Source organism: Fistularia commersonii, chromosome 36 (genome assembly GCF_037954325.1).
Source record: "Fistularia commersonii isolate RoL2024-O1a breed Wild chromosome 36, RoL_Fcom_v1.0, whole genome shotgun sequence".
Taxonomy (NCBI): domain Eukaryota; kingdom Metazoa; phylum Chordata; class Actinopteri; order Syngnathiformes; family Fistulariidae; genus Fistularia; species Fistularia commersonii.
Genome location: NC_141319.1, coordinates 6,789,530 through 6,813,076, shown reverse-complemented (window position 1 = coordinate 6,813,076; position 23,547 = coordinate 6,789,530). Strand labels below are relative to the sequence as shown.

Genomic DNA, 23,547 nt, shown 5'->3' with positions numbered 1-23,547 from the left:
GTAGCAAGACATCCACAAATAAAGACACTAGAGAATGACAACATCAATGACAAGAAATGGAAAAAAAGGTATTTTGTTTTACTCTTTACGTAGCTTGGCTAAACAGATTTGTTTTATTTATATATTAAAAAAAGGATGCACTATTAAGGGGGTAAACCTGATGTTCAGTCTCCGCACACTTCCGGTTTCTGACACCTCCACATTCATATTGGTGAGAGGACATCCCATAATAAGTGGTTTGCGCTGCAAACACAGTCCCAGTGTCTAACTCCCAGCTGCAGAACAGCTGAGCAAATATTCAAGATGGTGTCGAATCCTATTGGTCATCGGGAGACGTCACTCAAACATGGACCAATCAACGTGCACGTCATTCGTGAATATTCACGAATGCCCTCCTGCCGCTCCTCCAATCCGGAACGAAACTCACTTCCTGTTTACGTTTACACACCTGACGTCACGCAGACAACACCGACACAGACCCGTCTCCAAAGCGAAACACCGGATATACCGGGAGGAAGGGGAAGAAATTAAATAGTCAAATTTGACGGCTTGCAGCACCTCTTTCCCCTCGCCCGAACACCGGGGAATCGCGGGGAGTTCCAGTCCGTTCCGCCTCTGTTGTTCTACCCTAACCGGACCGGCTAAACCGCCCTGTTAGGCTAACGTCAAGCTAGCTAGCTAGCTAGCTAGCGAGTTAGCAGCGACTCATTCGCAGGTCTTTTCATCTTTAATAGGGAGCCCGACGCCTTTCGCCATGGAGAGTAAATACAACCTGAAAAGTCCCGGTAAGTTCACTTAGTTTCATTTTATTTATTATCTTTGACATCCCCTCTTCCACCGCTGTTTGGTTTCACGAAGATGATAGTTTGATCCCCAACACTTGACAGATCACTTGATCACTACAAGTACGCTTTAACTGTCCGTAAAATAGCTTTAAACGCGCACCTAAACATGTTTCTGTATTACGAGTCATATGTCAATATTTTTTCCTTCAAGCCCTCCATTGAAACCAAGTGTCATCCCATGATATTTCGGGGTTTAAATGTGACCAAACGAAGATTTCATGGGAGAATTTAGTTTTGAGTTCATGCTTTAGGTGTGTAACGTTTAAGGACACGTCGGCGTGTTGGACAACCGAGCACTGGCCCTCCTGGATGTTTGGAAGGGCAAACTTTGCATTTTAACTGGCAAGGTAGCATATTTTAATGGGTAGAACTGTTATGGGACATTTTGGATTGCGTCACAGAAGTCAATACATCCATATGAAATGTCCAAATGGATCGGTAACTATCAACATCGCGGGACAGATTTATTTCTAATTCTGAATTATTTCCAATGCCTGAAGGATCTCGGCCATTGAGCAGGTAACTGCTTCAGATTCAACACCAGCTGCAGCCCGGATTTGTATGTCTTCGGCCGAATGTGAGAAAAACAGACATTTCTGGCAGGACCGGGGATTGAAAGTTTTCACAAGGATCTGAAATGACAGCAACGCTGTTAACCTTTGATTTTGTTTTGGGGAGTCAAGCTGTCATGATCACAAGCGGCTGTTTCCCTTTAATTTAAGGGCGAGAAGACAGTCATTTCCATCTAACCTCTGTCGTCTTCAATGTAGTTCTTTACTTGGGGTCAAAAGAAGCAGATGTCATGACATCAGTTTGCTCGTCATGACCACCGGAGCACATCAGATCTGCAAGATGTTTTGTTTTGCAGAGGAGAATCCAGATGTGACTGTCAAAGCCGGCCTTGAGGAGGTCCCTCATTCTGGACTCGGACCGCTGTGTCTCTCTGCAGGCACCTCCGTGGAGCCAGTAGCTTAGCTTGCATTGCTTTTTGTCATGTAACTCTCGCTTCTGCCAGCGATAGGATCTGCAGCACCTTCTGATCTTGTTGATCAAATGACATCCAAGTTCCATATATTTGGTTCAAAATGTCTGTTTCCTTTTGTTGAAGATACATTTGAAGGATCAGATCGCAGTTACTCCACCACACATCGACAGTACCCACGATATATAGATCATGGTGACAACAAGCAGAATCAGAATGGCTTTATTCGCCAAGTCATTTTGCAACTACAAGGAACCTGCTTTGGTTGACGGTACTAAACACACAACATGTAACAGGCATTAAAAAAGTGAAACATAAACGTGAGATTGGGCGGCACGGTGGCGCAGTGGTTAGCGCTTCGGGGGTTTGCGTAGGTTTCTTCCGGGTTCTTCGGTTTCTTCCGAAAACCTGCAGGTTAACCGGAAAAAATTAGCCCGAATGAATGAATGAATGAGTGAGTGAGTGAATGGTTGTTTGTCTGCATCAGGGGTCGGCAACCTTTAACACCCAAAGAGTCATTTGGACCCGGTTTCCTCGGAAAGGAAAACACTGGGAGCCGTGATTACTTTTTGACGTCTAAAATAAAGACACCACTGTATATATTGCTTTTTATTACCTTGACACTTTGTATAAACAAGTGTGTTGCTTCTGAAATTCACAAAGTATTACAGAGAAAATGACATTTTATTTATGTAATTAACTCATTTTGAGCTTTGGGCTTTCAGAGCGTGTAGCGAAGCCTTGACCTGAATTTTAAAAATAAATCGGGAAAAAAAAAAAAATTTATTTTACCTGGTTTATGGGACTTCTGCTCCTGAACTTCTGCGCACAGCATCTGCACATCAGGACTTTACCGGCTTCCGCGAGTGTGACGTTATTTTGAGCGGCGAAAAATAATAAATATAATTTTATCTAATATTTCAAGATCACAATAATCTTCCAACTTAGAACTAAAAGTTAAAAAAAGGAATGAACACAAATGAAATACACTTCAATTAAATATTTATCATTTATTTTCCCAAGCCGCTCGGAGCCGCGGTGTAAAGATGGAAGAGCCGCGGGTTTCCGACCCCTGGTTTATATATTTGTCCCTGCGATTGATGGCATTATTTACGATGAGGCTGCCGATGGGAAGAAAGAGTTTTTGCGGCGGGTAGTTTTGGTCCTGATGGACGGCAACCTCCTGCCAGAGCAGAGGGAGCGGTTGCTCCGGGTCACTAGGTGGTCGATCTCCCATCTGTGGGCGGATTCATCCACACCAGAAATACGATGGACCTTGTCTTGGTGTGAACATAGTAACCCAAGAGGCGAGGCCGCCTCCTCATCAGCAGCCCCTCGCTGCCCTCTTGGAAATTGTTTTTCCAGCGGCGTGTGCGTGAAGGCCACCCAGAGGCTCAAAGCACCATTGCGCGACTGCTCGATTTAGACTCGAATGTAAAGCGCCGGGTCCAGCCTTGTGTTCCCTCTGGGATCCAGAGTCCATGCGTTGATCTTACGGGGCCGGTGGAGCTGGAGGCCCCGCTGGGTGCCGTCGTGATGTAATGAAGTCAGAGAGCAAAGAGCTGGACTACAAACAAGGAGGCTGATGCGCCTCAGGACATGTGACTGCCAGAGATATGACAGAACATGTGGTCAAATATTGCCAAAGACTGTTTAAAATGATTTTAAAGAGCCCTGTGGTCGTCGTCTTCTTTTTTTTCTTCTTCTTCTTTTTCTTTCGGCTTTTCCCTTCAGGTGTCGCCACAGCGAGTCAACTTTCTCCATCTAACCCTGTTCTCTGGATCTGCCTCTCTCACACCAACTACCTTCATATCCTCTCTCACTACGTCCATAAATCTTCTCTTAGGTCTTCCTCGAGACCTCATGACTGGCAGCTTCACCTTCAGCAACCTTCTACCCAGATCTTCACCATGGTTTGGACATGAACACTCCTTTGTTCATGTCCAAAACATCTCAATCATCACTTTGTCTCGGTCATACATGTCCTGTACCCCTGTGACAAATTCTTCTTCTTCTTTTGGCTTTTCCCTTCAGGTGTCACCACAGCGAGTCAACCTTCTCCATCTAACCCTATTCTCTGGATCTTCCTCTCTCACACCAACTACCTTCATATCTTCTCTCACTACGTCCATAAATCTTCTCTTTGGTCTTCCTCCAGACCTCTTGCCTGGAAGCTCCAATTCCAGCATCCGTCTACCAATATATTCTCTATCCCTCCTCTGTCCATGACCCAACCATCTCAGTCTGGCTTCTCTGACCTTCTCTCCAAAACATCTAACATGTGCCGTTCCTCTGATAGACTCATTCCTGATCCTCTCCATCCTGGTCACTCCCAAAGAGAACCTCAGCATCTTCATCTCTGCAACCTCTAGTTCTGCCTGCTGTCTTTTGGTCATTGGAACAGTTTCTAGTCCAAACATCATCGCTGGTCTCACCACTGTCTCCTCCACCTTTCCTTTTATTCTGGCTGATGTTCTTCTATCTCTAGGTACCCCTGACACTTTTCTCCACCCATTCCAACCTGCTTGGACCCGTATCTTCACTTCTTCTCCACACTCTCCTACGCTCTGGACTGTTGACCCCAAGTACCTGAAATCCTCCACCTTCTTGATCTTGTGACTGCCAGAGATGTGACAGAACATGTTGTCAAATATTGCCAAAGACTGTTTAAAATGATTTAAAACAGCCCCGTTTATATTTGGATGTGTGTGGAGGTTCTCAGTCATCCGGGTCGCGGGGAATTCTTGTCGAAATCTTCTTGTCGTGGCAACTGGAGTTGAATTTCTTCACTTGAAGACCTTTCACCCGTCGTCCCAGAGGCTTCCTCAGTTGATATTTGCATATTCCGCGTTTGTGGTAGCGGTTAGCCTGTAGCGCCGCCACGTAAGCTGAGCCGGTCGGCCGACTGCTCGCGCTCACCTGCCGAAACTGAAACGACGCAGATTAGTTTGCAGCCATAAAGGACAAGTCACATGGCGGCTTCACGTCCAGTGTTTGTTCTTCCAACCGCGAGACCAGAAGGTTGAACAGAAAGCCCTTCGGTGATGCCACGTCTCCCTAACGCTGGTGCAGAGTGATGTTTACACACACACACACACACACACACACACACTATCTCTGTTCCCTCGGGGTTTGCAGGATTTGTTTAGCGTTGCGGTGACGGTACTGGTCCGTCGCCTTCCCGTTCTCATGCTCGACACCGAGCGTCATCGCCATTGTATCCTTGATAAGAAAACTTCACAAACGGCCAAATAAAGATTCAGATCGTCGGATCACAAGCAGTTTGCATGAAATTAGTTCCCTTTTTGTACATTTTTTTTTTTCCCCCTTGCCTTTACATTAAGTTCATTAAGCCTTCTTTGTACGCCGTTATCGCCGAGAATTCTACGAATGTTCTTTAAATAGAAGAAGAAGGTATTCTATAAATCAGATGTGCCCATTACGATCTTCTGGTCGATCGCAAAGGTGGTTTGTCACTGCACATAACGGCGTGTTTTAGCAAGCTAGCGAGTTAGCCTCCAATTTATATCTTCTAAACTCACAGGACTGTCTCAGAAAATTAGGATATTGTGATAAAGTTCTTTATCTTCTGTAATGCAATTACAAAAACTAAAATGTCATATATTCTGGATTCATTACAAATCAACCGAAATATTGCAAGCCTTTTATTATTTTAATTTTGCTGATTATGGCTTACATCTAAAGAAAACTCAAAAATCCTATCTCAAAATACTAGAATATCATGAAAAAGTAATTTTTGTTTTTTTAATTTCATTACAGAAGATAAAGAACTTTATTACAATGTTCTAATTTTCTGAGACAGTCCTGTATGGGTATAAAAATGAGTGGAGGAGCTGGACCAAGTAAAAAGAATAAAACATATCACTTCAAAAAAGTGCATTCGCCTCATCTGACGATCTGCCATCGTTATACCAAAATAAGGGAAATGTGGAGCGGCATTTTCAGACCGTTCACAAAAACTACAGCGCTGACTTCCCTCCGAGAAGCGAGCTGAGAAGGTCAAAGGTGAAGGATCTAAAATCCCAGCAGTCATTTTTCTCACAGCTAACTTCAACTATGCTGCTGACTCCATTCAAGTCATCAGAATAAGGTATTAACCAAAACAGTACTCTGTTGTGTTGTGTCATTAGGATTCATGCAGTTATGCAAGATCCACAAACATTTATTGTGTTAAGTATACTCTGTAGATTTATCAATACATATATATATGAAATGCTTCGAACTGTGACAATGGAGTTGGAAATACATTGTATTCAAGGAAGGCGGCGCAAATACCGGTAAGAGCTTCAGGTATGCACAGTACCGTGCCGTGAATGCACTAACTTGTTTTGGGAGTGAACGGAGTTGCCAGAACGTTGGTTTGTATTCTATTAATAAAGTTTGACTGACTTATTCCCTTTAGCGCAGCTCGATTTAGTGGATGCATAACACAACCCCAGCCACTACTGTAGCTTCTATTATATGCGCCTTATAATGCAGTGCGGCTTATATGTGATTTTTTTTTTTTAAATAGGCCATTCATTGAAGGTGCGCCTTATAATCCAGTGCGCCTTATATTGTGGAAAATATGGTAATTATGTTGTGCTGGAATACAACGTTGTTCCAACCTCATGCTAACCTCAGGTGTCCGATATCTCTGGCAACCATAAACCAATCAGAGAACAGGATGTAGTACGCTTACCTCCACCACTTTTTGGAACACAGTTACTTACTGTGCTTCAGCACAATATTACAGTATATTATTTATTCGGGAACAAAGTGAGATGAATACAACGTTGGACTAAACTGGCTGTTTTGTTTGCCTTTATCTACCGTATGTTTTATCATGCGCCTTATAACGCGGTGTGCCTTATGTGTGAAAATAAACCTGTTCATTGACATTGCGCCTTATGCGCCACTAAATACGGTACAGTTTCACACCATTCAGCCGTTTTGTGCCAGAAAGAACTACCCACCCATACCTCAAGCGCAGTGACTTGCCTTGAGGTCCATGGCTGGTGAGGCACAAGAACCGCGTGCCTCACTTAGCCACTCTTTGCAGGCGTTTTACGATCACACAGCAAAAGAAACGAGTAACATGCGTACAGCTGTTGCCAAAAAAATACTGTACTTTGGAAATGTAGTTTATATAGCAAAAGTGTTAAAATACTTGACATACAGAGAGACAGCAATTCAGTCTTAGTGCAGCGCACGCCAGCAGTCATCCGGCATTGCCCAATCTACTATGAGGCTCGACAGTCCGTTGCCTCACCGCATGTCTTTTCTCAGCAAATGTGAAAATCCAGCAATTATGAATAAAAAAACTGGCGAAGTTAAATGAAAAACACCTTTATACTGAAATTCAGTGATAATTATAACCATTTCATTCTTTTTTTCATTTGACGTTTTTTCCTTCCAAGATTGGCAAGTGAGGCACGGCCTCTCCTGCCTCCCCTGACTTCACGTCTCTGCTCAAGAGTATCATTTAATATATCAGCACTTTTACTGCCAAATATTTGCGCAGGCATGTGCTGTCAATGATTCACCGGCTGTTTCTTCTCTCCAGGTTTCCATGTAACCTTCGCTTGCTTTGTTGAATGTCAGAAACCGCCACCGAAAACGCTGCCGTCTGATTGGCCGTATGCTTGTGTTGGGTCACCGGACTCTAGTTGTCCGTCCGTGTTGGCTTGTCGTTGTCTGATGTAACAGTCCAAAAGCTGTTCGTAGGTATTTAAGGATTCAAGATTTTTATTGTCGTTACACAGAATGCAATGAAACAAGCCATTTTTGCATTCTGTTTTTATGTACGAAGAACTTGGCCAAACCTAAAATAACATTGAAACAGAGTTCATCTCTTTGAAAAATAAACCAAAAGAAATTTGTGACGATGGAAATTTTTCTTGAAAAGTTTTGAGTTTTAGCCCAAAAACTGTGAGCTTTTTCACATGAGAAAAATCTATGTCGTAAGAACAATCCCTGGGATCACTAACGCCCCCGACCATGAGGCACCATCACTGCGCGCCTCACTTAATGTCTCTTCGGAGTCGTTTTATGATCGCTCAGCTCAAGAAACGCGTTACAGTTGTTTACGAAAAACATAATACACATCAGCTGAACTATGGAAATTTAGTTCATATATCAAAAGTGTTCATAGTGACATACACAGAGACAGCAATACGGTCTCAATGCATAGCATGTTAGCACAGTTAGCATAATCATTGTGCAATTCCAGACTCGGCTGATTGCTGTGTCACCGCATGTCTCTTCATCATACTTGAACCGTAAATGTGATTTTTTTTTTCAGCAATTTTAGTTTGACGTTGGAACAACTTTGTATTCCAGCACTATATAATTAGTTATGTAATGTTGTCTGACGTTCCAACCCATCTTCAACCGACTTAAACACGATGTCGCCGTGTCAGGTGGGAACGGTCCAACAATCAATGGAGTGGAGCGGCTTGGTCGCTTACCAAAATCGCACTAAAATGTTTCCACAGATTTTTGAGCGCAGTGTGCCACATAGAATTGGTTGGAGGTGTTGTTTTTGAGAACATTTTGAGAACATTGAAGGATTTTAAGTGCGCCTTATTGTGCAAAAAATCTGGTATGTACATTTTTTTTTCTTTTAAAAATGAGTAGGTGCGGCTGATATATTGGGGGTGCTCTACAGTCCAGAATTCACGATGGGTGTGTCCGTTCCTCCTCCTACAGAGAAAGTCAGAAGGAGCTGCAGTGTGTTTTTGTAGACCTAGAAAAAGCATATGACAGCATGGTATTGCATGAGGAAATCTGGAGTGGCAGAGAAGTATGTTAGACTGGTGCAGGACATGTATGCTTGCTGTGAGGAAGTGGTGCGGTGTGCTGTAGGGGTAACAGAGAAGTTCAAGGTGGAGGTGGGACTCCATCAGCGATCAGCTCTGAACCCCTTCTTGTTCGCAGTGGTGATGGACACCACTCGGCTTACATCCCCATGGACCATGATGTTTGCGGATGACATTGTGATCTGTAGTGAAAGCAGAAAACAGGTGGAGGAAAATCTAGAGAGGTGGAGGTATGCTCTGGAAAGGAGAGGAATGAAGGTTAGTCGCAGGAAGACAGAATATATGTGCGTTCAAGATCAAGAAGCTGGAGGATCTCAGGTACTTGGGGTCAACAGCCCAGAGCAACGGAGAGTGTGGAAAAGAGTTGAAGAGACGGATTCTAGCAGGTTGGAATGGGTGGAGAAAAGTGTCAGGGGTACCAAGAGATAGAAGACTATCAACCAGAAGGAAAGGAAAGGTGTACAAGACAGTGGTGAGACCAGCCTTTTTTAAAAAATAAAATAAATTAAGTTGGCATACACTGTGATATATGTTCCTTTATGCTATGTATCCAAATGCACTGTGCACAGCAAAGTAAGTTTTTCACTGTACAGGGAAACACGTTTCTACACTGTGCACGTGTCGCAAAGTTTGGCTTATTTTTCATAAATACAAGAAGGACTCAAATAGACATTGAGTATTTTGCTTAAAAGTAATCGTCAATTCAAAACATTTTGTCGCATGCAGAAATGTCATTTCATTTCCCCTGCAATTGTTCATTGATTTAATTGGTGTAGCATTAGCTCTGTGGTGTAGGGTTGTTGTTGTTGTTTCGCACTGATCACGTGCACACATAGCACGGTGCAAGAAGTATGAAGTGCAGTGTGCAAACCCTCAAGAGTCAGCCTGGATTTAATAAAAGATAAGAAAGGCGTCGAGAGACGGCGATAATGAGGCGAACGAATGTCACCCGAAAGCTAAGACGAGGGAATATGACGAAGCGCGTGAAGAGCTTGGCTTCGCTGTGACTACGGTGGAAGACGAGGAAACGCCGGTGTGTTTACTGTCTAAAAAATGTTGTCAGCGGACGGCATGAAGCCAAATAAACGAACACATCACTTAAAGACATTACACCGATAAGCTGATTGAGTTTTTTCAACGAAAACGTGCCGAAGAAGTGAGCATACATGTCCTGTTTCCGTCGCGCTTTGCGAAAGCTACTTTAGCGAACCGGCGAGCGCTGTCATGTTGATAAATGTTAGTAAAGTTTGTCGCAAACTCATCTTCAACATTGATGGTGTCGTGCAGAGGTGTATAAATACAATTTTAAAAACAAAAAATGCTATTTATAGCACTGCCTGAGTCGCAGTCCAGAAGAGAAACAGCGCGCCCTTCTGGTTGGTTTGTGCTAATATTAGCTAGCATTAGTATTGACCTTATGCTAACCAAGAGCCATAAGGATTCTGGCCCCACGTGCGCGCCGCTGCCGCCGCCCGTGCCTCCCATAATCAAACCCTTCATGCTAGTCGCCGCCCATCTGCTAGCAAGTTGTCCTGCTTCTCGGCTTAAAGCTCTTCTCAGAAGCGCCTTGCCAGCCGTGACGGGGAAAACGCTACTTGGCTTTCAAAGGCGTGGGCGGCCGCCGCTGAGCTCCGTCGTGGTTCCGGCGGCATTAGCGTCGGGTTCTTCTCTCACGTCTTTGGATCGGCTATTACACGGCGGCCCGTTCCCCCCCTCGCCTCCTCCTCCGCCTTCTGGATCAGCTGCGAATCCTCCCCTGGTGGCGCACACTCAAAATGTGTTACATAAGACGATTTGGCGGCCAAGGATTATCAGCCGGCTGCCTTGGGTCGAGAGACTGGACCTCTGAACAGGACAGAGGCTAAAGGCGTGTGTGTGTGTGTGTGTGTGTGTGTGTGTGTGTGTGTGTGTGTGTGTGTGTGTGTGTGTGTTGGGGGGGCTTTTTCCTGGCTGTTTCTACTCCGTTTCCGCAAGGAAAGGCCAAATATGGGTGTGCCATGTGACAGGGAGCAAGGGAAGTAGTCCTTGCGCCGCCGTTTGGGATATTTGATGTCAGACTGTTTTCTGACCCCCCCAGCTGGACTTTTGTAGATTTACTCGACGAGCGGCGCGGCGGTTTGCAAGAAGGTCTCTGGTTGGATTCTCACAGTGGGCTTTTCCGTTCCCACGCTCCAAAAACTTTCTTTAGAGAATCAGACATTTGCCAGAAAGGGTGAACGGTCGCACAGTGGGGGGAAAAAAGTATTTAGTCAGCCACCGATTGTGCAGGTTCTCCAACTTAGTAAGATGAGAGGCCTGTCACTTCAACTATAAGTGACAGGATGCAAACAAAGAAAATCCAAAAAGTCACATTGTCTGATTTTTAAAGAATATATTTGCAAATGATGGTGGAACATATTTGGTGACCTACAACCAGCAAGATTTCTGGCTCTCACAGACCTGTAACTTCTTTTGTAAGAGGCGCCTTCGACCTCCGTACGTGACCTGGATAAACGGCACCTGTTTGAACTGGTTATCAGAATGAGACACCTGTCCACAGACTCAAACAGTCACACTCCAAACTCCACCAAGGCCAAGACTTGTAGATCGTAGACCTGCACCAGGCTGGGAAGTCTGAATCTGCAATAAGTCAGCAACTTGGTGTGAAGAAATAAACTGTGGGAGCAATTATTAGAAAATGGAAGACATACAAGACCACTTGGAATTGGTAGCTGCCAGGCAAGAGGTCTCGGGGAAGACCAAAGAGAAGATTCCTGGATGTAGTGAGAGAGGATATGAAGGTAGTTGGCTACAGAGGATACAGAGAATAGGGTTAGATGGAGAAAGGGATTCGCTGTGGCGACACCTGAAGGGAAAAGCCATAAGATGAAGAAGAAGGAAGACATACAAGACCACTGATAATCTCCCTCCATCTGGGGCTCCACGCAAGATCTCACCCCGTGGAGTCAACATGATGACAAGAAGAATGAGCAAAAATCCCAGAAGCATACAGGGGACCTTCAGAATGACCTACAGAGAGCCGGGACCAAATTAACAAAGGCTACCATCAGCCAGGGACTCAAGCCTGCAGTGCCAGACGTGTCCCCCTGCTTTAGACAGTACATGTCCTGGCCCGTCTGAAGCTGTTCTGAAGCGAGTCCTGGGAACCCCTGTGAGGCGTAGCAGCCCAGAAGAACTTGGACCTCTACATTGCTCCGGGGTCCGTTCGGTGCCGAGAAAACATCTGACCGCCATCCGTGATGGTTTTTAAAAATGGCGGCCCTCGGTCTGCAAGAAGTATCCGCTAACAGGCGTGGCTTAGAAGCGCGAGCTCCGATGGATCAATGAAAGCCCCCATCTTGGAGTAGGAGATGGTTCTCCTGGCTGGAGATCCAGAAACTTGCCTGGTTCCAGAGAAGGTTCCAGGAGCTGCAAGGAGTTCCTGCAGCACCAAAGGGGCTCCAAGAGTCCGGCTTGAAAGTGCACGCCAGCATTGATGACCCGTGTAGCCCCGCGATCGATCCAATGACCTCTCAACCAATGACAGCCGAGTTTGGCTCCAACGGCCCAACAAACAGAGGATGAATTTAATAAAATAAACTTTATTGATCCCAGACTGAGACGATTTGGTCATGTAGTTCGACTGATGCTGGAATTGGACAGCATCAGTTAGAAATAGACGGCAGATTTCGGGCACGACGCGTCGTTTTTGCTAATGTGCGAATTCATATCATCCCCCTCCCTGCCGCCGCAGCCGCCATTTCCATAATTTGTAAGTTGGCCATTTAATTAATGCCATCGTTACGTGAGCTTAAAAAAATGATCAAAAAGTTACCTGGAAACTGGGGAAAACGTGCTTGTCTTATTTATTCAAAGGCTCAGACGACTGGTGTTCCTGGTGATGTATTCCATGTCCCTTGTCCGAGGCAAACGACCCCTCGATTCTTTTTCCTTTTTTTCTATCGGTATGCGTACCGCATAAGCCAGGCGATTACTTTCCCCCCTTTGCACCGCCGTAGAAACACCACAATATTTACATTTATGAAAATCAATAAGCCGTCCGGTTGGCGCAGCGTCCCAGAAAGCAGCAAATGAAGCGGCGCCTCCACGGGTCGGCCCCGGGGTTCGTCCCGCCAGGTGAGCGCCATTTGCATTCCCGGACGCCGCGGCGCATGAAGAGCGGGAAAAACAGCTTTTTTTTTTTTTTTTTGTAGCTAGCCACGGCGTCGCCTCGAAGCGCATGACAATGATTTACGATCCCGGACGCTCGCAGGACACGTCCTGTCCGTCTACCGAGGCGGCTTTGGGTAATAAATTTAAAATAAAGCGCTCATGAGCTGCAGGGACGGCTCGCAGTCAGGAGTAAACATGTCGGAGTTAGCTTGACAGCCCGGCTGCGCGCCTCGTCCCCCCGGCGGCGAGACGTGAGGCAGAATAATAATAAAGGGGCGAGGTTTTTTTCCGGGGTGTCGCATCTGGAGGTGAGGGATCGGCAACGGGGGGAACCCGGATCGACCCGCCGCTGAACCGCGGCGCAACCGGACCGGCGTTATTTGCGTTTATCCCCCGATTCGTCTTCTCCGCCCTCCCCTCCCGAGAGGCCTGACGGGGATTGGCATCCACTTTGAAGGCATTTTGAAGCTCCGTGTTGATTTTGGATTCATTAACAGAGTCTAGCTTCTTCTTCTTCTTCTTTCGGCTTGTCCCATCAGGTGTCGCCACAGCGAGTCAACTTTCTCCATCTAACCCTATTCTCTGGATCCTCCTCTCTCACACCAACTACCTTCATATCCTCTCTCACTACGTCCATAAATCTCCTCTTTGGTCTTCCTCCAGACCTCTTGCCTGGCAGCTCCAATTCCAGCATCCGTCTACCAATATATTCTCTATCCCTCCTCTGTCCATGACCCAACCATCTCTGACCTTCTCTCCAAAACATCTAACATGTGCTGTTCCTCTGATAGACTCATTCCTGATCCTCTCCATCCTGGTCACTCCCAAAGAGAACCTCAACATCTTCATCTCTGCAACCTCTAGTTCTGCCTGCTGTCTTTTGGTCATTGGAACAGTTTCTAGTCCAAACATCATCGCTGGTCTCACCACTGTCTTGTACACCTTTCCTTTTATTCTGGCCGATAGTCATCTATCACATAGTACCCCATTCCAACCTGCTTGGACCGTCTCTTCACCTCTTTTCCACACTCTCCGTTGGACTGTTGACCCTAAGTACCTGAGATCCTCCAGCTTCTTGATCTCCACTCCCTGTAGCCTCACCGTTCCACCCGAGTTCCCCTCATTCACACACATATATTCTGTCTTGCTGCCACTAACTTTCATTCCTCTCCTTTCCAGAGCATACCTCCACCTCTCTAGATTTTCCTCTACCTCTTGTCTGCTCTCACTACAGATCACAATGTCATCTGCAAACATCATGGTCCATGGAGATTCCTGTCTCACCTCATCTGTCAGCCTGTCCATCATCATTGCCGCCTTGAACTTCTCTGTCACCCCTACAGCACACCGTACCAGTGTCTCACAGCGAGCATACATGTCCTGCACCAGTCTTACATACTTCTCTGCCATTCCAGACTTCCTCATACAATACCAGAGCTCCTCTCTTGGCACCCTGTCATATGCTTCATCATGTTATATGTCATATGACTCGTAAACATGCGAGTCAACCAAAACTATACCATTAACAGAGTCTAGCCATCCTTAGAAATTAATATTTCGATTCGCGTCTTCTGTTCTGTGTCGTCACCGTCGGCTCTCCTGCCAACGTCAACACACTCACACTTTCAATCGTCAAAGTGTGAATGACAGCGAACGGTCGGATGTGTCGTTACGTCGCTCCCGTGATTGACAGGTGAAGCCCCGCCTCTCGGCCAATCAAAACTGGGACGGGCTCGTCGAGCTAAAACGATATACAAATGATAAACAACACAATGTTACTCCAAGTCACTTGTATGATATGGAACCGTTCACTTCGGAAGCAGCACTGATTCGTTTTGACTCGTTTTAAGGACTTTACGTCGACGTTGGATCAGCCTGGAGTGTGTGTTTACGTTTCGTTGTCATCACGTTCAACTCTGTAAAGTATTTTATAAGAATATTTCATTCGTTCAGGTCGAGGATGCGTTATTTTAGCGTTCCCCTTTATTTTTATTTTTGGAGCAATGTAGTTCCGATTGAACGGACGCCCGGGTTTGCTCGCTGCGGCACCTGATTGCGGCTAATTTGTCGAGAAACAAACAACAACAACAAAACAACCCGGCATCCTCCTGCCCGACAGTGACTCCAGATAAGACGGAGCTGGCAGCCGTCCTCCTCCCCGGCCGGAGGGACGGCGAGCAGCATCTGGGTGAAATTGGTCGTCCACCAAGCCCACTTCCTTTGTGGCGGCTCGTTTCTCATTGTGTGTGTGTGTGTGTGTGGATACAATCTCGGTGTGTCCATCCCATCGTGAACAATGGGAGAACCCGTCAATTGCATTCCAACATTCTCCGAAATCGCATCTTGTCCCTTTTGGTCTTGGCTGCCTCCAGGTGTTCCATATTTATTTATTCTAATGAGAAGTTCTCCTGAAATCTCTCCGGAAGCGAATCCCAAGCCGAAAACGAAGAGCTCCGGGTCGCAGACGCGAGCCGCCTTTGGACAGAGAACTTCTGAGAACTTAGAACCAGCTTGGATTTGGTCCCAGGAAGTAGCCTCCTCCTGGGGATCATGTTGTGAGGGACGACGGTAGTCATTATCTTCTCCCGGTGAAGAACCCTGTTAGCCGTAAGCTAACCCCGGACTTATTCTGGCTAGGATGTAGATGTTCTTAAGCGAGTCCTGGAAGAACTTGGACCTCTACATTGGTCCAACATCTGACCGCCGTCCGTGATGGTTTTTAAAAATGTCTGCAAGAAGTGTCTGCTAATAGGCGTTGCTTACAAGCGCAAGCTCCGATGGAGCAACTAAAGCCCCCATGTTGGAGTAGGAGATGGTTCTCCTGGTTGGAGATCCAGAAACGGCCTGGTTCCGGAGAAGGTTCCAAGAACCAGCACCAAAGGGGCTCCAAGAGTCCGGCTTGAAAGTGCACGTCAGCACTGATGACGAGGAAACCATGTTCACGTCGTAAATTTAATATTCTGTAAACGTGGCAGACGGTTGCTAGTTTCCACGACCCCAAATAGATCCTCTGGTAGCTGCTGATTAGCATTAGCTGTATTGATTACCGACGACTGCGATTGGGCGCTGAGATGAAGTCCGAGTGTGAGGAGTCCATCCTCTTTTGGACTCTGCAAATCTGGGGGAGATAAAGGTGTAAGTATCCTCAGGATATCCTGTGAGACGCGTTCTCTCTTCTTCGTCTTCTTCTTCACACACACTTTCAGGAAACGGTTGCCAATCACAAAACAAAGTGACTTAATCTGTTTTGTTACCTACCATCTAACTGGAGGCTCCACGTGACGGCGGCGTAGCTGTTAGCGCTTAGAGCGAGAAGGTCCGCGGTCGCAGTCCCACAGAGGGGCCTCAGTAGATCTGCGTTCTCCAGGTTCCTCCCATCGTCCAAAAACATACAGGATGTTCATCGGAGACCCGGAATTGTCTAGACATGTGTTTGTTGGGGTGTTTAGGAATGAATGAATGTCTCGCAGGTGGTTGTTGTGACACCACGGGTTTAGCAGAACAGCGACTAAATGTTAGCCACTAGCTTAACGTTGACGGATAAATGATGAATGAATGAATGCTCTGACCCCCGTTTACATTTCATTCCACGAGTTTAGCAGAACAGTGATTAATTGTTAGCTTCTGGCTAAGCGTTGACTGGTAAATGAATGAATGAATGGATGGCCACAAACCTCTGTCTGTGTTTCGCTCCATGGGCTTAGCAGAACATTGTCTAAATGTTAGCCCCTGGCTAAGCGCTGATGAGTAAACAATGAAGGAATGAATAAATAGTTGCCAGTCATTGTCTGGCAACTATTGCTCTGACTGCTGTCTCCATTTTGTTCCATGTGTGAAGTAAAACAGTGAGTAATTGTTAGCCGCTAGCTAAGCGTTGATGGGTAAACAATGAATGGATGGATGAATGAATAGTCGCCCGTCATTGTCTCCCTGGCGGGCACCTCTAACCCATCCCTGCGCTTCTTTCCACAGGCTAAGCAGAACACTGACTGATTGTTAGCCGCTAGCTTAGCATCGCTGGATAAACACTGACCAGCTGTGTGTTGATTTAACTCCCGTTCACAAGACCAGCTGTTACTGGTCCAGTCAAGGTGAAGATACGTCCCGAAGTGACTCCCATCATGCACATAATTCAAGATTAACTGTGTGTGTGTGTGTGTGTGTCTGTGTGTGTGTGTGTCCCACATGTTCCCTTTTAATTGGTTTTGTTCTCGGGGATGGAAGGGATGGTGGGGGGGGTTCCAAAGCGATAGGACGTCTTTGAATTTCCGTCACACCGGGCGAAAGGCTGGAAATCTTCTCGTGCATTCATAGCTTTGCAATTACCGGAGCGGGGGAACTTGTCGGAATCCAACACACACACACACACACACACACACACACACACACACACACACACTCCGGATAAGTCCCTGTCACATGGCAGCGTGGCTCATATCCCTCCTCCCAGCCATCCCCTCTCTTTCTCCACCATCTTGCCGCCGTACGACAGGCGCCGGCGGCGCTCGCGCTCATAAATGCTCGCGTCAATCGGCTTCGTCAGAGTTTCCCCTCCCCGATCCTCGGCGGCGGCTGCCTTCTTCCCCTCTCCCGCCGGTTAAAATCTTCATTTGGAGAGGAAGCTCCCGTCCCCTACGAACCCCTCCCTTCTACTCCCCCATTTTCTTCTTCTTCTCATTGTAATTGCTGACAAAACTTTTCTCCTCCGCGATCCCCTCGGCCATCGTCTCTTTAGCTGCTTGCGTAACGACGTGTTGGCGAAGGCGCTCGCCCCGCGGCCGGAGCGCCACCACGTGCCGAGTGATTCTCCAGGAAGTCGTGATGATAATTGAGTCTTCCGTGCCAAACGTTAAGTGTCCCGTCGCCGTCGTAACGTTACAGCTTCAATGACGTGCGAAGCTGTGCTCTGAGCATCCCGAAATATTTGCTTTTTTTTTTTTTTTTAAACAAGCCCTCCAGACCCATTAGCATGCAGGACGTGGTCTTCAGTCGCTTCGCTTGACTTGATGACACCGGATTAGTCATCATCTTGTGATCATCGCGCTCGCTCTCCGTCCCTGACTTTTCTTTTGTGAGACGGTGTCTTCACTTCCTGCTCCTAAGACAAGATGAAGATTCCGATGATCATCGACTCGTGTTCTTCTGATCGCTCTCACTTTATATTTCTCTGTATAGAAAGTATGTTAGACTGGTGCGGGACATGTATGCTCGCCGTGAGACAGTGCTGTAGGGGTAACACAGAAGCTCAAGTTGGAGGTGTGACTCCATCAGAGATCAACTCTGACCCCTTCTTGTTCACATTGGTGATGGACAGGCTGACAGATGAGGTTAGACAGGAATCTCCATGGACCGTGATGTTTGCAGATGACATTGTGATTTGTAGTGAGAGCAGGGAAAAGGTTGAGGAAAATCTAGAGGTGGAGGTATGCTCTGGAAAGGAGAGGAATGAAGGTTAGTGGCAGGAAGGCAGAGTGTGTGAATGAGAGGAACGGTGAGGCTACAGGGAGTGGAGATCAATAAGATTAAGTTTTATATTTATATTCATATCTGTGATTTTGGATGCTACCATAGACTAAGTCACTTATCTAACCTTAAACCCCCTGTAGCCATACGTACCTATCAAGAAATAAGTGGGCCGTAGGGAATGAAAGGGAGAACATAATTATGGTCCATAAAAAAAAAGACAAAACTGAAAGTAATACAAAAAAAAGTACATTTAAAAAAAAGATTTTTGAATGTTTTGTCACACGGCTTCCTGTCTAAATGTATTTTTTCAATTATTTGCGGGATCACTGCCTTAAATCCGAAGCAGAGGACGACGTAGGTCCAGGACCTCTTGTATGTTCCCTGTCTGGAGTCAAACTGGCCAACACGTGCTCTTCATCATCTCCTCTTGGCTTCTCAGGAACCTCCTCTCACCAGGAAAACAACCCTTGGTTGAAATAAGTCGAAATAAGTCGTGGCGAAACAGGCTAGTTAGACTCTAGCACAGAGTAATGATCCTGTATCCTTTCAAGAACAACATAGTCTCCACTCCGACCTTGCGGTTTGTAAGACAAGGTCAAGGCAAGGTCGGTGCTAACGCTGCCAGCTAATGTTAGCATGGACCGTACGACTTTTCTTGCACTGAGTCGTCGGGCGGGGATTATCTTCTTCTTGTGACGTCTTACACTGGTCCAAAAAGCAGTAGTACATCTCAGGCGCTTCCCAGACGAGCGCTACACTCGTATGGCATTCATCCCATCGTGTCGACACGCTAGCAGCTACCCCTTCAAGCACAAAGCTAACGTTAGCACCGCAACAGACGGATGTAGAGTATGCATGGACTCTGATTGTACCTCAGAAGTATTCTCCACCCCTTCATCGGCTTCCCCTTGCCAAAATGTCCTCCTTGCACTGTTGCACTTGGGTCACCTTCCTGTTTTTATTGGTTCACACTGAAGCTGAAAAGTTGTCCGTTTATGTCCTGTATCTAAGAATCTTCGTCCCGCATGTAACCAATCCTGCTTCATATAGATGGAGTATGAGCTCCTCCTCTGAGGTTTTTTTGGATGTTTTTTTTTTGGGGGACTTGGCGTCCCGTGAATGGAAAGGCCTTAAGATTCACTCCCACTCACCTCCCTTCTGGAGTTGAGCATTAATCACCTGGAGCTGCTGGGACGGAGACGTCCCCCTGAACAACGGGCTCCTGGTCTCCATCAGACCCGGTTATTTATTGCTTTAATTATTTGCAAAGGTTTCACGTGAGGCTGGAACCGAGCCCTCTGAGGGATTGAGCGGGACTCCAGATTAGGTTCTGCAAACACCATTATTCAACCGCGCTCGTCGTAATTGATCTTTGGCAAGTTTTCTAAAGCCCAGGTGGATTCGCTTCTTCCGAAAGTGCCAGTCGTCTCCTCCTGAGTGATCTCACCGGGGCCGGGGAGAAGGCGAACATTTAATATAAAACTTGGCACTGTTGCCTCGCTGCCGGGAGGTTTCCTGTCCAAATCCAGGGATGGACTGGGTATTCTGCATGTTCTCCTGCCAGGGTTCTCCATCTTCCTCTTGGGGTTCAAAAGTCTGTAGGCTCATTGAAGACGTGACTGCGATTGCGGATGGTCAGTTTGCTGTGATCGACAGGTGACCCTGTGATTGACAGGTGACCTGAAAGGTGACCTTGGGACAGGGCGATTCCTTCCATCCATCGTCTCCTCTCTGGGTTGCCGTCTTTGGGGCAGCAGAGATCTTCAGAGAGGTCCCCTCTTCTTGGGAGGTGTTCCTAGATGGTCCCTCTGATGCCTCCTCTTGGTGAGACCTCCCTCAGAGCTTCCAGGAGGCGTCCTGACCAGAAGGAGACACCTCCTCTGGCTCCTCTGGATGCCGGAGGAGCAAAGGCTCTTCTCCGAGTCCCTCCGGGACAACTGAGCTCCTCACCTTCTGACACCCAGCATTTATTTTCTAAATGCACCGAATTCTGGCGCCTGCTGATTTTCTGCGTTAGGCTACATTTCTTTTGAAGAAAAGTCCGGTTGCCATTTTAGGCAAGATCAGATTGTTTCCATAGATGCTCATAAACAACCTCCATTCACTTGTTCTTGCGGAGTTTATGGCGGTCGATCGATGAGATTTGTGCTCCTGCCTCGCAGCCAGAAGGGAATCCAACCAGGGGGTCTTTCGCTATGGAGTCTCCATGTTCTCCCTGGGTCTCCACGGGGTTCCTCAGGGTTCAAACACATGCAGGAGGTTCACTGGAGACCCTGCATTGTCCAGATATGTGAACGAGAGGGTCAGGACTTGTATGTTTCTGTATGTCGTGTGAATGAGAGGGTGAATGGTTGTGTGGTCCAGGGTGAACCTCACCTCTGGTCCAATCACAGCTGGGATCTAAGTGTGTGTGAGTGTGTGTGTGTGTGTGTGTGTGTGTGAGCCTCCATCCAAGTAAATAGAGTCATGGCAACCCGTCGTCACCTCTCACCTCTCTGGTCCTGAGGCAGGAGTTCCTGCTCGTGTCCAGTGTTTATTTCGCAGCCTCCACCTCTTGATCCCACTTCCCCTTTTTCACAATTACTTTTTCAATTTCCAAGCGGGGTGAGGAGACACTCGACCTTCCTGTCTGATGACTCACGTGTTCTTCTAACGTGTGTGTGTGTGTGTGTGTGTGTGTGTGTGTGTGTGTGTGTCCTCTTTCTTGCAGGGCAGCAGGAGGAGTGTTTTTTTAAAGCAGGAAAAATTAACGACCTAAATGTTCAGGCTTGTCATGGGGCAGAGGAGGAGGGCGACTAATGGAAAAACAGGAAACTCATTGAATAAACATGCACGCCATAGCCGATTGGTTGTAATTGACCAATCAGAGGCGGCCGGGTCGAGCGCGTTGACTCACGACCTTGTGTCCGACCCGCGGCGTGTCCGACCCCCGTTGTTTTGCGTTACATCAAGCGGCGTCACGCCGTCCTTCGCTGCCAGGCCAGTGAACCGACGCCCCCGTGCACTGGCGTCACGCCGCACTTGTGTAACCGCGCTCGCTCGCTGTAGAGTGTGTGTGTGTGTGTGTGTGTGTGTGTGTGAGGGGATTAACGCGGCAGATGTTTGTCTGGCGCCTTCACATCGAAGCTAAATGAGCGGCATGAGGGAGAAGAAAAAAAAAAAGCAGAGCATTTGAGTGCCGACGCCGCCCAGTTGGCCACCAGGGGGCGTCCTCTCCGGAGGGGCCATTCAGGAAATCGATTCCAATACCTGATCTGCGCTACATGGCTGAAGGTATCAGATCACCTGCTTTGACTTGACCTGAAGCGACATCCCGTTCCTAATCCCTAGGGTACAATATGACGTGGGTCCACCCTTTGCAGCTAGAACAGCTTCCACAAGGTTCAGGAGTGTGTTGATGGGAATTCTGGACCATTTGTGAGGTCACACACTGATGTTGGACGAGAAGGTCTGGCTCCGAGTCGCTACTCTACTTCATCCCAAAGGTGTTTTTTGGGGTTGAGGTCAGGACGCCTTCCAGGCCAGTCAAGTTCGTCCACAGCAGAGTCTGTCCTCCATGACGTGATGGAGCTTGATTTGTGCGCAGTCATGTTGGAAAAGGAAGGGTCCAGCGGTTCACAGTTCACACAAAATTGGGAGCATGGAATTGTCCAAAATGTCTCGGTATGCTGTAGTTTGCAGAGTTCCTTTTGCTGGAACTAAGGGGCCAAGCCCAGCTCCTGGGAAAAAAACCTTCACACTTGGCACAATGCAGACATACAAGTCCTGTTCTCCTAGCAACTGCCAAACCCAGACTCGTCCATCAGATGGCCAGATGGAGAAGCGTGATTGGACTCTGCAGAAAGTCGGTAACCTCTTGGCATTATGCGCCTCAGCATCCGCTGACCTACCACCTCGCGCTGTCGTTCCCAAACACTTCCACGTTATAACACAGCTGACAGTTGACGGTGGAATATTTAGGAGTGAGGAAATGTCACGACTGGATTTGCTGCACGCAGTTCCACACTGGAATTCACTGAGCTCCTGGGTTCCTTTCACTGGTACTCAAACAATCTTCTCATTTGGCAAAGTGCGGTCATACAAGTCCTGTTCTCCTGGCGACTGCCAAACCGGGACTCTTCCATCAGATTGCCGGATGGAGAAATACTGCAAAACAAAATGCTAAAGAATGATAAATTGTGAGAACCGAATGACAAAAAAAAAATGTCCAAGGGCGCAAAAGCCAAACTCCAGTAGCAAGGGTAGACTGTACAATCCAACCGTCCGTTTATTTAGGAAACCCTCGCAAGCGGCGTTCCTGTTCTCCACGGAGCGCCGCCCCGCGAGGTTGTTTCACTGAACGATGCAAATGCGAAGGAAGGCGTTAAATGGTGTTTGAACGCCCCGCGGTGCTTCTGCTGACGCCTCCCTGACACCCAACAGCGAGTGCAGAGGGTTCCCTTTATTTGTTTCTTCTCAAGGCGGCGTCAACGTGGACTCGGGAGTGTCGAGATCGTAATGATCCCGAAGAGGCTGTCAACCGCCTGACAAACACTAATCTGTGTGTGTGTGTGTGTGTGTGTGTGTGTGTGTGTGTGTGTGTGTGTGTGTGTGTCCGTGCAGCGGTGAAGAGGCTGATGAAGGAGGCGGCCGAGTTGAGGGACCCCACGGAGCACTATCACGCCCAGCCGCTGGAGGTGAGTCCTTCTTCTTCTTCTTCTTCTTCTTCTTCTTCTTCCTCTTCTTCTTCTTCTTCCTCTTCCTCTTCTTCCTCTTCCTCTTCCTCATCTTCTTCTTCTTCTTCTTCTTCTTCTTGGAAGAAGAAGCCTGGCAGCTCCAATTCCAGCATCCGTCTACCAATATATCCTCTATCCCTCCTCTGTCCATGACCCAACCATCTCAGTCTGGCTTCTCTGACCTTCTCTCCAAAACATCTAACATGTGCTGTTCCTCTGATGGACTCATTCCTGATCCTCTCCATCCTGGTCACTCCCAAAGAGAACCTCAACATCTTCATCTCTGCAACCTCTAGTTCTGCCTGCCGTCTTTTGGTCATTGGAACAGTTTCTAGTCCAAACATCATCTCTGGTCTCACCTCCATCTCCTCCACCTTTCCTTTCATTGTGGCCGATAGTCTCGGTCCTTCTGGTTTCCACCATATTCCCCAACCCCACGATCAAACGCTCCTGTCCCGCGTCCTCCCAGACAGGAAGTGGACCATCTGAAAGCGGCGATGGTTTTAGAAGTGAAATAGACGTCGGTTCTGAGGGGAAACGTCACAGACGTTCTCACGAGGTCTGAC

At 47.2% G+C, this 23,547-nt stretch overlaps 1 protein-coding gene across 2 annotated transcripts in view; it reads left to right on the top strand.

Annotated features, from left to right (window-relative positions):
• Positions 1-454: 454 nt before the first annotated feature.
• The window catches only part of ube2j1 (ubiquitin-conjugating enzyme E2, J1), a 53,397-nt gene continuing 30,304 nt past the window's right edge, over positions 455-23,547 (top strand). The window contains exons 1-3 of one of the 2 annotated variants that reach the window (XM_086143037.1): positions 455-602; positions 735-785; positions 22,869-22,942. In XM_086143037.1, coding sequence (XP_085999163.1) covers positions 755-785; positions 22,869-22,942 — 105 coding nt within the window. In that variant the 5' untranslated portion in view covers positions 455-602; positions 735-754. Of the gene's footprint in view, positions 786-22,868; positions 22,943-23,547 lie in introns of both variants that reach the window. The other variant, XM_086143036.1, reaches the window with a different exon arrangement.